The sequence below is a fragment of the Pelobates fuscus genome, chromosome 7 (genome assembly GCF_036172605.1).
Source record: "Pelobates fuscus isolate aPelFus1 chromosome 7, aPelFus1.pri, whole genome shotgun sequence".
In the NCBI taxonomy this organism is placed as follows: Eukaryota; Metazoa; Chordata; class Amphibia; order Anura; family Pelobatidae; genus Pelobates; species Pelobates fuscus.
The window spans coordinates 72,323,858-72,339,158 of record NC_086323.1 but is presented as its reverse complement, the minus strand read 5'-3'; the positions used below and the strand labels follow the sequence as shown (position 1 = coordinate 72,339,158).

At 38.9% G+C, this 15,301-nt stretch overlaps 1 protein-coding gene across 2 annotated transcripts in view; it reads right to left on the bottom strand.

Moving 5' to 3' along the window:
- Positions 1-11,373: 11,373 nt before the first annotated feature.
- The window catches only part of CDC14A (cell division cycle 14A), a 72,097-nt gene continuing 68,169 nt past the window's right edge, over positions 11,374-15,301 (bottom strand). For both annotated transcript variants that reach the window (XM_063427329.1, XM_063427330.1), the window contains 2 exons: positions 13,646-13,901; positions 11,374-11,669 (listed from right to left, as the gene is read on the bottom strand). In XM_063427329.1, the coding sequence (XP_063283399.1) occupies positions 11,640-11,669; positions 13,646-13,901 (286 nt within the window). In that variant the 3' untranslated portion in view covers positions 11,374-11,639. The remainder of the gene's footprint in view (positions 11,670-13,645; positions 13,902-15,301) is intronic.

The following is a 15,301-nucleotide window of genomic DNA, read 5'->3' as shown; positions in this document are numbered from 1 at the left end:
ACAGTTTGGAGTTCGGGAGAATTGGTGATTGCAGTAGCTGCTGGTCTAGGAAAAAGGGGATTATCGCCTATACGATTTTTATCCCCTTTTGAGTAAAACGGTCCGTTACAAGTATTGCTTTACATCCCGAAAAGTCTTGTGGATAGGATGACGAGGTGCTGTATGCAAAAACAAAGAAGCAAACAAACCTGGAGATTTGTTTCAAATTTGTATTATTTTGGCCAAAACTTTGCCATTTTCAATCATTCCTTTTAGGTTTGTGAATTACTCTTAGAGCAAATTAAAGGACATCCAATGGGGTTTCATGGTGATTGTTCCATTTTTGGTTTTACATCAAAGCATGAAGGTCTTATGCTCTATGGGAGAAAAAAATGTGAAAACTGAATCTGGAGAACACTCATATATAATGAGTGTAGACCAAATTTGCCTTCAGATGTATATACCTCAAAATTGTGAAAGTCACATATAAAGGGGAGGGAGAGGGGAAAACTAGGGTAAACCTTTATTGAAAAAACAACCAAATACGATTTGAGTTAAAAATGGCCACAAAAGATGGCCACAGGAGTGCCAATACACACTAGGATCTAAAAGGTGGGCAAAATAAGGTATCGTAGAGTAGATTTTAATAAGGAGCCAAAAGCTCCAAGGTATAAGTATCTGAATAGAAATCTAAGTAAAAGGGATACCAAGGAGGGGCAGGAGAGAAAAGGCAAACAATATTCATATAAGCGCTATGGACCCCTAAATCCGAGGTATTAACACAAAAGCTGTGTATATAGCACTATATACATGAGAGTACGTAAACTAGTCCTAGGGAGTAGAAGGGCTGTGGTCGCTGCCAAAGGCAGGTGTTATAGAAAGTGGGGTACACAGGAGCGAGGGGAATGCTCCAACAAAAGGAGACACAGACTTGCTGCTACACAGCGCAGCTAGTATCCACACCTTAACCGCATACCACACAAACGTCTCAAAACTTGCCCTGGGCTAGCTGTCTAGCTCACATCTGTGAGTGTCAGAACTAACTGCTACTTCGAGGCAGCCTCAAGATGTCCCTAGCTCCCCAGACAATACAACATGCAAAAATATATCAAAATCTCTCCCACCCCTTAGTAGGTAAACCACATAACGAAAATTTCAAATATTCAGAGTGTTAGCCCGTCCAAATAGGAAACATAGAGGTGTAAATAAAAATATTCGACTCAATCTTAGGAATTAGCGTCGGCTCAAATCATTCCAAGTTGAGAGTACAAAGTCTAGAAATGAGCATCGGCTCAAAATGAACGCTCAACGCGCGTTTCGGCGTATCTACACGCCTTTGTCAAGAGCTGAGTCTTATGCTCTATGCTGACTTGCTGTCACGGCTCCCCGTTCTTCTGTCGACGTGGCCGCACATAAATTAAGTGGCTCCTTCTTTCTTTTTCTTTTTTTTTTTAAAATTCTTTATTTTTCATATGCAAGGTGTAACAAGTCGGCTGGACAAGCCATGATCATTATAACAAGCGTGTTAAAACAAACAGTTTATATCAATTACATGGCCTATGTTTGAACTGCATTTTTATATTTATTTATCGAGTATCCTGCTTACCTAGCCGTAAAGATGATAAGTAGTGTAGTTCGTGTTGTGTGGGCTGGGTACCTATTACTGTAGGTGTGCTTGGTGTGCCGCTAATGCCTATCTGCACTGCCTTGTTGTGGTAGTTCAGCTTGCCGCGTATCTAGTGCGGATGGTGGCATTAAAAATAATGTTATGCGTTTCGCATGTAGCTAAAGACTCGTGTCTCGTGACACTTTAGAGGAATTAAACTGCCCCGTAACCCAGGGGAGGGGGGGGGGGTGGTGGTTGGTGCTTTAGTGGCCTAGCTTCTGTGAGTTGGGCGTGAGCGGCGCCGTGTGGCCTCGGGTGCCGTGGGAGCCTTGGGGCTGGTTGCGTTTTATAGCTCCCATGTTGAGGGGAAAAGGGTGCCAGTTAAGTCAGGCCCACCATTATCTTTGGCCTTACTGCCATGTGGTAAGGGGTGTGCCCTTAAGGAGTACCCTCATGGGAGTATGGTGGTGGAACAGCCCTGTCTGACAGGAAATAAATTGTAACAGCTAAAACAAAAGAAAACAAGAAAATAATACATAAAATAAAAAGATTATAGATATATAGAACATTTCAAGGGAAGTCCGACTGTTTTAAACTGTTTTGGGCTTAACAGTCCGTAGGGATGCAGGGTTCGTCCCTTCTACCCCTATGTTCCGCACGTCTCGTCAGGTCGTGGCAGCTGCATAGTGTGCGGCTTTGCGTTGTCGGGGGACGAATGGGATGGACGTTGCCGGATCTCCCATCTCGGGCGATGCGGTGGTTGTTTGTGGTCCTCTCAAAGGTAGGAGTTCCTGGCTGATGCCTAGAGTAGGGAGGAGGTCTCGTGCGCCTTGCATATCGTGGACCGTGTGCTGGGAGTTGCCGTGGAGAATTTGTAGCGCTTGTGGGCCTTTCCATTTATAGGTGATGCTTTGTGCTCGTAGTAAAGACGTAAAAGGTTGGAAAGAGCGGCGCCAGGCCATCGTAGGTCGTGACAAATCTGTGTAGAATGACAATGACATGTTTTCAAACACATAGGGGGTCTGGTTTCTCGTAGCATTCATCACCGCTATTTTATCCCTATGAGTAGGGAAGCGAACCAATAGGTCCCTGGGTAAGGTACTTGATGCTTTAGCAGGGCGTGGGAGACGAAACATCCCTTCAGGGATCATCTGTTTGGCATGTTTAGGTGTCAGGAGGGCTGAGAGGAGCCTCCGTACAAGGTGGGGCAGCTCAGTCTCCGGCGTTCCCTCTGCTATGCCCCTTATCTTAATATTCTTGCCTCGCCGTTGGTCCTCCAGTGCCGCCAGCTGATGTTCGAATTTTAAATTTTGCCGCTGCAGCTCAGTTACTTGTTGCTGCAGCTGCTGCGTTTGTTTGGCATTCTGGTTCGTGCCATGTTCCAGGGCGCCCATGCGGCCTGTCAGGCCCTGCAGGTCCGTTCGTATCTGGGCTATGTCGGTCTGAAGTGCGAGCTGGACCCCAGCGAGTAAGTCCTTCAGTACCGTCGCCGTGACAGGTGCTGAGTCAGCTTGTGGGGGCGACTTGTGGGTTTTTTTGGGTGCTGGTGTAGGCTCTACCTCCAGACTTGGTGTAAAGTCGTCTGAGAAGTCGGAGTATTCATCCCGAACGGCGGCCATGTTTGTGCCCATAGCGTCCTGTGCCTGTTTCCAGAGGTCGCCAATACTTGCTTGTTGCCGCGGCTTGTCGGGTTTGGATTTTTTTGTTTTCCGCCCCATCTCTGCTCCAGCTGCCCTGGTACTCGTTGTAAGTCCGGTAGGTCGGGGGTAGCCGGTGTAATCGGGGTAGAGGTGGCCGTTTGGATCAGAGCTTAGACGGCGTGCGGCCATTCAGTTCAGTGGCTTGGCTCCGCCCCCCCTTCTTTCTTTTTCTAACAACTTTTACCCTGCTCCGCTAAATTCATCCATGACTAGGGAAAATTAGCCCCATACTAGGTGAAAAGAGGCGGTATATACATACACGGGAGGACACGCAACGAGCATGGAACGTTAACCACGTACACATACCCGGTTATGGACTGAAAATTACTATTGTGAAAATGCTCTTATGTCGTACCTGTATACACTGCAACTACACCAGTCATGCATAATACCACTGTAACTAAGCACTGTTTCAAAGTCAGATAAGCTGTATACTGAAATAGACTGACAAATACCTTGTGTTATAACCTGTCACAATGTTTCACATAGAGGCCGACGAGCCTCATTTTCTTGTTTCTTATTTCCTTTTCTTCAATAAAACAAGATCTGCAAAAAAAAAAAATTAAGTGGCCACGCCGACAGAAATATTGTATACTTACATTGGTTGCGGCAAACCGCTGCCTGACCTCCTTCTGTTCCGGTCCCCAGCAAGTACGACATTCCTAGAGACGCCAGCTGCTGCAGTTCCAGTTTTAATAGGAAACTCACATTCGCCCACATCAAATATTCTTTGCGCGGATACTTTCAGGTTACTACTGTCTCTCCATCTAGGATACAGTTTTCCTACCCACCTTTCTAGGCATTTAGAACTTTGTATAGCCTAGTTTTTTTACTCCCTTCTCCCTCCCCCTCATTTTTCTTTCCCTTCCATTGACTACGGTCTCATATACTGCATTAGACTGTTAGCTATGGTTAGGGTTATTTGATTATTACTATTTTTAACTGCCTTACCTACTCTACTACGCCTAGTTATATCTACTATCTTGAGTGACAGACTCTCCTCTCTCTTTTTTTCTACAATAAATCTATGCTCATTTATCGAGTCTCAATGATACCTCTGGCGCTTGTGTATACTTGATCTAATTGAGCCTCAACTCCTGGTCCTGCCAAGTAATTTCACTACTCATTCCATCCTGAAGGTCTTTGTCACGATTCGGGGAACCCAACACGCTAACACACACACACAGAAAGTGTGCCGTACCGGACCTTAGAGTGGCCGGGCTAAGCACACACACAATAGTCAGGAGATAAGCCAAGTAAGGTGAACCAGAAAACAGAATAACGATAAACAAGCCGAGGTCAAAGGGTAGGAGAAAGTCACAAAGTCAGTATAACAAGCCAGGGAATACTTAACCAGAAAGCACACGTTCAGTATCAATACTCTAAAGCAAAGACCACAACAGGGCACTGAAAGACAGGAAAGGTAAGTATAAATATCCTTGCCTTAATTCTGATTGGATAACTTCCAATCAGAATTAACAAACACACGTGGGGGGTATTTATACCCCCCACTGTGAATGTTGTACTGTCGCTTTAACGCCGGCTCACGTGAGTGACCCCGGCGTACTGATATGGGTGCCGGCTCCCAGCGTGCAGCGTTAGACATGCTGCCGCTGGGGGGAGGAGGAGAGGACGCGAGCGGCATGTCAAGAGGAGAGGACGCCGCTCGCCGTCCGGTAAGAGGGGGGGGGACCTGACAGTCTTACTCGTTGAACCCCGCTCATGGTAAACCGACAACACTCATGCTTATACTGTTTGCTGATATTACTGGACTGATAAACTCCATTTGAAACCCTGGTCACATCTTACAGTTACTTGCTTTTGGTGTAATGAACATCTCATTTGTCAAGTGCTCTGCTCAGATTTTTTGGACTCCAGCTGCTGTAAGTCTTGCTGAGAAACCATGCTCTGACTCTCCTCTATGTTATACTTTATTCCATTGTTCTTGGATTGAAACATTGCTCTCGAACAACTCTGAAATATCTAATTTAACTCCTAAAGATCTCTCTTCTATTAGTGTATATTTGGATTAAGCTAAGAGTTTGTTTAAAGAGGAACTGTTCTCCTCCATTAAAATGCTCTCTGAGAAGCATCCAGATAAGGAATCATGAGAGAATCGAGTCTGACTCCATTCTCACATTGGAAGTGCCTCTAGTGACTGTCAGGAGGAGATCCACTAGAAGGGTGTTTAGCCCTGCGTTGGAAACATTACCATATCTATTAAACAACAAGCATTAAACCTCCCCATAGGAAAGCATTTAATCAGTGCTTTCATATGGATAAATAACAGTCGCTGGATGTTCTCATGCAGAGTGTGAGGATGTCTAACATCGGTTACCGGATCAAAAGTCTGTTAATATCCAGGAAGAGTCTCTAGTGGCTGCCTGGTAGAAAGGCATTGGAGGCAGACTTCGTGCTGCATTGTAAACATTGCATTTTCTTTGAAACTGTAATGTTTTTCATTGCAGCACTAGGTGCAATAGGGACACAGCACCCAGACCACTTCAATGAGCTAGAGAATAGATTTCACCTATTGGTGGATTAGAAGAAAACTCCCACGAACACACACTGGAAGAAATCAGAAATATTCCTATTTAAGAAGAGGGTGTAAAGGGATGGGTTGGACACATTATTATTATATGTTTTATGATTGTAATTGTACAATAGGTGGTCCCTGAGGAAGTTTCTATAGAAACGAAACACGTAGGACCGGTGAGATACCACTGTTTTTACCAAAGCTCTTGATGATTGGATTTTGTATCAAATAAACCGTTTTATACGTATCTAGCTGACTGCTGACTTTGATCCAGAGGGCCATAAGCTGATCGAGGATTCAGACCTCTCCTGGTGGGTTAGGCAACTTTAAGGCGTTTTTTCTTCATCTGGAGTTTATATCCAGCTGTTCCCCCAATTTTCTTTATACATCTTGTCTATGTGAGGTCACCATCAGGGAAGGGACCTTGGGAAGATGTTCCATTAAGCTAAGCAGCTTTTTTCCCATATACTGTAATTTTGGTGTATATTGGATACCATTTGTATTTTTACATTGTCAACTATTGTTAGATGAGTTTGCATGGATAATGAGGAAGTGAAACGTTCATAAACGTTAAATATACTCACTGATCAGGGAATTGTTGACATCTGATGAGGCAACAGCAAATAGCAGGATAAACTTAATTAGAAAAAAAACCTTCACTTGTGTCTAAACTCTCCATTACTAAATTAGTTAATAACCCTTCAGTTAATATGACTGGGGATATTTTGTCAGTATATTAAACTATGTAATAATCTTCTATGTGTTTTCACTTACATTATTTCCATTAACAAAGACAAGGACATACTTTTACTGCGATTCTTTAATTTATTAAAAATGTGGTGTTGGATATACATTTTTTTGCAATACAGAAGAAACAAAAACAGGCAAATTCTTAATTTTAGAGGGAGGTAGAAACATATGCTATAGCTGCATATACGATACACATAAACATAATGGCTCTGGATGTTAACTTAAAATGTCCACATAAGACGCATCTGCTATACTCCTTGCACTGTATCCAGACCACACAACATGCCATGCTCATAACACAATGGTAACATGATACTTTGCACCCAGTCCCGCTGGTTCCCATTAAAAAAATAAAAATAAACAACACATGATGGATCTTGACAAAGTGATATCTGGGGTGTTGTATAAAACACAATTTATAGGCAAAGTTCTAAATGTGGGCAGTCACAATGGAAACTATTTGAATGCTCCTGGCAACTGCCATACTTTCAGAATGCTCACCCAGAATCGTTTTTTTTTTAATGTTTAAGGAAAATAACAAATGAGGGCAATACACATGGAACTAGTTTCAAATTCCAAAAGCCTTTCCAAGAATGTAGGAACATAACATATATGTTATCCTGGAAAGGGTAATAATATTCATTAAAAAACAATATACATTGTGATAATTTATTTAAAAAAAAACGTTTAATTATTATTAATGGACCCAGAATACTTTTATTAAGACTCCCAGTGGAGACAAAAAGGAAACCGATCAATCAACTTTCTTGGGAAATGTGAAAAACCTATTGTTTTCATTCACAAGCTGTCCTTAATAAGCAAAATAGTAGGTTTTCAAAATGTGGAAGGGCTTTTTTTTTTGCAAATCTTTATTTATTGATTTTACATTACAAAACAAAGGAAGGCAAAATTGGACAGGACATAATATCACAAAGTTACGGAAACTTGGATAGGTGTGCCATGAGTGGCAGCAAGGAGTTCATAAAAACCATATGAAATTTCATCTGCTAAAGGATGATACTTTTCTTGTGTCAAAGGACAAGATAGAGAAGAGATAATGAAAAAAAAAAGAAAGATAAAAGGGGGGGGGGGGAATAGAGGGAGTATATTACGAGGCGAGGAATGTGTCAACTAGGATAGTTGACCAGAAATGTATTGAATCCATGGAGACCAAATGGCCCCATATTGGTCATAGATGGAAGAAAGATAAGCAAGTACGGCTTGAAAGGTGTAAGTTTTTTCAACCCCTTTCAACCTTTAATGCTAGGAGCAAGCTTTTGACACAAAAAGAGCAAGATTAGGCTTTTTGTTGTCAAGAGATGTTGAGTGAGGGAGTTCATGTATGTGTGTAAGGGAAGGGTAGAGTGTTGTAGTAGCACTGTTTTTGGGGTGAAAGGAACTTTGGAGTCAATAATGTTCTCTATGTGCCTGCAGACCACCATATATGGAGCATGGTGCTGGGGATAAAAAGCATCTCCTTCATAAGTTAGAGTATGTAGCATTACTGGAGCTCTGTACCCGCTACTGTTCCTCTCTGAAGGAGATGTCCAACTCTCTATCCCACTCCCTCACAAACCATGGTTGAGGTAGAGGCTTATTTAACAGTAGTTTCATGTAAAGCAGGTAGATAACACTGCACAAGTGCTCCCCTTGTTGACTGAGGGTCTCAAAAGCAGCGGGCTATCTATTCAATAAGTAAAGCATGGGGAGGGAGCTAATAAAATGAGAACTCTACCTATAAGAGAAGAGGGTGGTGGCCTAAGCCAACGTGTAGGTCATCCAACGAATTAGGCTTTCCATCCGAAACCAAATGAGACAGATGGATAGTCCCATCTAGTTACAGAAATGCAAAGACTGCATCACATTCTCCAGCCAAAAAACACTCTGGATTGTTTAGTAATGGCGTCATTGGATTTGGGAGAGACAAAAGGACACACTGGAAATGAACACTGTGCCAAACACACAATATAGCCCCTATACATAGATGTGACATATAGGAGGAGGGCAGAGTAAGATGATTAAACCATGCCATAGAGAGGAGTACCTTAGGTTTACAAGGAGCACCAAGGTTTCCTACAGTTTTAATGTCATTCTATCTACCAGGGTTATTCACCAAAGTGAGAATTCAAAGTGAACTTCGAATTTAAGGCCAAAATAGCCAAACTGGAAAAATTCTGGGAGGAAAAGTCATGTATTCTTCCCATTCGGCAACGCTGGCCTTAAATAAAAAAAAAAAAAAAAAAAAGTGTTTGAATGAGTTTGAACTCAAACACGGTCACTCACAACAACAGGTAGCTGTTCTTATGCAGTTTGTTGTAGATATGATGCCCAGTACTTTCTATAGTTAACATGGTGGTCTTTCATGGTGTGCCAGATATTAGCCCTGTGCATGGACATGGCTAGTAAAAATGATATGTCGAGACTGTATTCCAAGATGACAAGTGTCGTGATAAACCGCAACGTTTAACACTCTGTACATGCTAGAAATTTTGACTGCTCTTTCATACTTAACCCACTTGGAAGGTATAATTCAAAATTAACTTTAATTTAGTTCTCCTGCATGAGAACACTGTTATTGTTTTAAAAAGGAAAAGGCTTCTATAACATAGATTTCATTATTTGAATGAAGCTTTAAATATAAGAAGACCAAGCAAGTACAGAAACCTCCACTGAAATTGCATTGTTTGAAAATAAATGTTGAAGGGACACTCCAAACCCCTAAAGCATTTCAGTAAGGGGAACTTGACAATGGATTAAAAAAAAATAGATTAGCGATCGGGACATCTGGCATTGAAAAGGTTAAAAAAAAACTTGAATATATGTTTTAACTTTAGCGTATTCCTTGAAAATTAGGGGACATTTCGTGACATCTGCATTGGACAATCATGTTGAATTGGAACATACATCAAACATTTGCAAACCAGTGTGTTTGGTAAGAATATTTCTTGCCAACAAAGTAAACACAGGCTTGGAAACCTGAAAGGAAATCAAACAAATCAAATTGCAAAGCTTCAATATAGTTTTTCATATAAAGCTGAATTAAATCATTTATATATAGCAAACAGATTATCTGATGCCCCTTTTCTTAACAAAATTAAACTAATTCTGGAAATTGGTTTAAAATCAACTATTCCTTGATAAGGGATATTTTCAGGCTGAACTTTCATTTCTGCTGTCATCTGTAATATTGGTAATTACATTTATGCCTATAATTAATGTTGTTGCACGTATTTAATTGCGTTCCTGTAACTCCACGGTGGGTAGACAGGTCATTTCTAATTATCCACTGCTTGTTAAATACATTTACAAAAGCATTATCGACCTGTATAATTATTTTTTGCCAGGAAAAAAAAGGCTTATTTGAATTATTTCTAGTAAAGTAACCACATTTCCCCTTTTTAGGTGGTGCTTTAAAACGTGTACTCTAGCAGTAAACAATGCAGATATGCTTAACTAAAAATATGCTTCATATTACATACAAAGTGTTCATATAGTCTTACATACAGCAGTGTCCGAACTGCCGCTTAAAAGGGAAGTGTGCTTTTTAGATATATTTTATTATTGTATACTGTAGAGTGCTCATATACGCCACGCACACTCTAGGTACAAATACATCTTAAGTGCACGCAGTGTTTTCCCCACATTCAAATCTCTTAAGCTTTACTAAAAAAAGAAAAATATTTCTAATACCTGCCCCCTTAGCTACACCTGACCTTTTCACAAAACATCTTCCTGATTAGTACACAGAAAATGTTCTGAAGGCAGCCAATGAGAGATCAGTGTTAGCTGAGCTGGTCACATGCTCCGCCCACAGACAAATACTGTACTCTTCTTATCTGCTCCCTTGTATTTTGCATGACCATGAAATACTATACAGATAATATAAGGACACTGGTTGGCTAAGTGGTAGACTCAAGTCAGCAGCTCAGCTCATATTAACCTCTCAGTTGCTGAACTACACCTTCAAATCAGGAAAATTTGTTTTTTTTGTTTTTTTTAAATCAAACAAATTTGAATGCATGGATATGAGGCTGAAACCTATGGAATGCACGTACGTCGTGTTGGTGCCTGGAGTGTTCCATTAAGGGACGGGTGCTGAGATTTTAACCGTTTAAACAATACATATAACAAATACATCCAACACAATAGCAAATAACTGATTGTAGTCTTGATGTATGCATTTTCCATAAGAATATCTGGTTGACAATGTTATAACCATACCACAGAGTATTATTGTATTCATTCCACCCATTAAGAAAACATTTCCCGTATTGTCACCACCCAGTAAACTTTGTATAAGATGAAAAACAGGGGGGAAATACAACAAATGAAAATTTCTGGTAATCTGTATTGATTGATTATCAAATGCCTGTCAGGTAAAAGCAATAACTTTCCAACATATTCTATGATAAAAATAAATAGTTTAAATAAAAATTCCAGTTTTCTTTTTCCAACATTGTCCTAAAAAGCATTCGCAAAATGGGGAATTTTTCACCCAGATGGCAGCCTCAAAAGGATTCATTGGAACTTCACAATTATTTAATTTTATTTTTTTTAAACTTTGCGCAAGTAAAACCTGCCATAAGAAATTCTCAGCCACTGCAAACATTATAAAAATATGCTAAACGGAAAAATATATATTCTGAATTTTTTTTTTTGTTTGTTACAAAGTATTCCTAAACATGAAAATATATTCTGCAAGTTTTGAAACACGCATCATACACTTAGAATAATATACATATATTCTAGAAAATGCCAAAATACTTTTATATTTTTTTCTCCTATTAGTACATTCGTATATTAAGACTGGAGTATGTACAAATCAAGACTGAATTCGATAAAAAATATTTCAATATAAAACTCCATATTCTTTAAAAAATAAAAATTCAAAATAAGCATAAATATTAGAAATGGAAAAAAAAAAGTCAGTAGAATGGATCAGTAGTGTTTGGAATCCAGCTCCAGATTGCTGGTTTGTAGGGGTGAACGTTTATCTGGGCAAGTATCACCTTCTTGATGTCTTCATCGTTTTTCTATTGCATGGGACTCGTCAGTAGTGTGTCCACCTTTAGAACTGAACGGATTCAGATTGAAGGGACTAATGAAGAAAAAAAAGAAGAAAATAAAAGAGGAAAAAAAAAAACTTAGAATCTGAATAATTTATTACTAGAATCTTTCACCGAGTTTTCTTTCTGAAATGTCAAAAAAAAAAAAGAACAGGAACATAATAAAGACAGAATGTACAGGTGGATCAGATATAGATAGAATAAGCTACAGAGAGTTGTTAAATGGAGCTGGAAAAAGAATTATAGAAATTTATAGTGTGTAAGGGCAGAAGACAATTTGTAGGGATGGACGGAATGAGGTAGCGTTCTTCATCACCTCAATATCTCACTTATGTGTTATCACACTTCCAAATACGACATTTTGTCTCATTGACTGCATTTAACATCCTCATCACTTATGTACGCTATAACGTGAAACACCATCCACTACAGACATAGTTATTGTTTTGTTTTTTTCAAATATTATTTAAAGGGAAAATATTTGATAGTGATTTAATTTGACTTATTTTGTGCATAGTACACATTTCAAATACAGTAGTTTTGCAATATGCTATATTTCATCTTATAACTATCACATTTAAATTTTGAGAGGAAAAAAAAAAGTTTAGTTTTTTTTTGCATTTTGTTCTAAGTCACATACTGTGCACTGTTGGAGATCTCATTTCTATGTTGTTATTTTGAGGTAATTCATTAAATAGAACAGAGATCACACGACATAACATTCTATATGACTGGTGGCACACTTTTTGTGCATTAATTAATTTTATTTAAAAGAAGACAATAAATTAGCTTTACTCCCACCCCCCTCCTTGTAATTCCTACAAGGTGACCAACAATGCACATATAAAGGGCTTTTACTGGACCAGTAACTCTTTCCCTTTTTAAAAATAAAGGATTTCTAAAATACATAAACGCGTATTGCCTGGAGAAACGTGTTGGTGTATTTTACTTTATATGTTTTTATTTCTAATAAAAGTAGTGTACTTTTTACCTTGGACCTCCCTGGCTCTCTCTTTGATATCCTAGGTGGGGATCATACCACCTACGCCTATAGGATTGAGCAAAACCTAATTTTTGCTATCCTCCTGTGAGGACCTCTTCTCTTATTATTTTTATCATCTTTTATCAGTGAGCACTGTTTCATTTTTTTTTTTTTACATAATACCTACATCGGTGACATACGAGGTCACATAAATGTGATTGATGATCTTGCCCATATATTGTGATTGTGCATTTGCTTATACCCTGTGTTTCTCCCAGGATATTTTCTGGCCGGACTTGCATTATCTGTACTTGCCTCACTTATGCTTGTGTGTTTACACACCAAATCAAAAATAAAGAATGATTAATAAAAAAAAAAAAAAAAAAAAAAAAAAAAAGATTCTTTGTCAAATAGAAAAAAAAAAATTCAAAATCCATTAGATTCTAAATGTTGATAAATGGTTTTCTCTCTATTTTAAATCCTAAACATTTTTTTTCTTTTTTGGCACAACACCTCCTCTAGTTAAGGAAGACTCCTTTGTTTTATCCATTGACTGTGAGGTATATATTGAGGAATACAATGTAAACACACAGATGGATATTGCTTAGAGCAAAAAGAAGCACTGTTGTTTGAGACTACAGTTTGCCTGCCGCAAAAACAACATTAGGATTATAATGGCTTAAATGATGTATACATTTAGGGATTGTTTTTATAGGTATCTCTTCCTGGTTGTAATAATCAGAATGGTAAGTGTAATGTGAGAGACAGCAGAGGTATAGGCTTTTTATGGTCTATACATCTCTTCAGTAAAGTCCCATAGAATAGTAAATATATACAGCATACACGAAAAGAGAAATTGTAGGAGAAATTTGGAACATATACATGTAGAGCTTGGTGGGATGTATTTAGGAAAACCAAAAAGCAGAGCAGCCAACTGAGAAAACAAAAATGAAAGCATGAGTAGAGGTTGGTGCAGTTGAAAAGAAGTATTGCCCCTTTGCCTTGTGGTAGTTGTTGGGCACTTACGGGAATAGAACGGCTCATGTAACGTGCATTAGTAGAAAGGCCTGAGTAGGAAGGTCTGAACGATCCATAGGTGTTGGTACGAGTGCCCAAGGTATGGTGGTTGTTGTTTAGCTCTCCTTGGATCCGACCACGTGTATGGGAGGAATACAGGCTGTTGGGGAGTGCCGGGGGATAACTAGGGCGGGAGGGAGAAGTGCTGCGGGTGCTGTCTATCTCTTCTAGAGCAGAATTCAGATTCCCAAGTGACCCGGCAAAACTGAGAGGTAAAAAAACATGAGGCAGGGGTAACACAGACTATGAACTGACACAACTCACGTATGTACATATAAAGGAATAACAGACACTATAAAGCAGGTGTGCCAAAACTGAAGATGCACAGATGTTTTAGAACTACTGCTTGCATGATTTTTTTTGCCATTCTAAAGGTTAACAAAGCATTGTAGGAGTTGTAGTTGTACAACATCTGACGTTCTTCTTGAACATAAGTCTATAAGTGAAGCAATAACTATTGCTCTATTTTTTTTTTTATTTTTTTTTTTAAACATGTTTCACAAGTACTACTCTATATGCATAGCTCTTGCCGATTCTGGGTTTACACACATCATGCGTACAGAAGATAAGCACATTCAATGGGAGTGAGTGTACGTGTAATAAGCAATGGCAGAACAGTAAATGTAACCAGCATTATCACAGTGATGTGCTCTACTGAACGATGTCAGATTTTAAAATAATTATTAATGAGAAAGTATAATGAAAATGAATTGTTTATTATAAATCAATGCTTTGTAAGAGTTAAATGCAAAATATAACCTTGGCACCCGAAGGACCCTAGTTCTTTGAACTTTATTACACAGAAACTCTTTAATTCTAATTTTAACTCCTTTAAGACAAAGTGACTTTTCGCACTTATCCACACATTTCCCAAATCATCTTGTTTTTCTGCCACTTACCTGGATTCTACCTGCTAGAATTAAGTTATCTATGGTAATTGTTACAACGTGATTGGTTGGGTCTAAACACAGCCAATAAAAGAGCTAGGGAGGAGTTATCATACATGTTGATGTGTGCTTTATGATCCTTTCTGCCTTAAATCATCCATCTTCAGGATTGGTTTATTCTTATAATCCCTTATTTATTATTCTTAAAGATAAGTGGGGAAATAAAAGTAGTACTTGGCTGCTGTAGCAAAACATGTATTGCTAAGTTGAGCTGACCTTACATAAAACAATGCCCACAATAATAAAATCGCACAAAAAAATTAAATACAGTTTCAGATCTTTACTACGAAGAAAAAAAAAAAAAAAACAGTTTAACACCATAGTATCATCTTATGCTAGGAGTAGATGTGTCATACGCAATGACAGAACAGAAGATGTAGCCAGCATTATCACAGTTGTGGGTTGTACTGATCAATGTCAGAATTTAAAATGGATATTATAGTGGAAACTGTAATTAAACGTATTGTTTATTATAATCCAATGCAGAGATCACGCAATTGAGCTGCAACTACATCTTTAGTAAACCCTGAAATGTGAATTAAGGATAATTAGATATGATATAACAGACAAAATAGTTTAGCATTAAGACTGATGCAGCAGTGGCAAATACTTTGTATTGTGGGAATGAGTAGTATTTGTATGGATTTTAATGTCAACA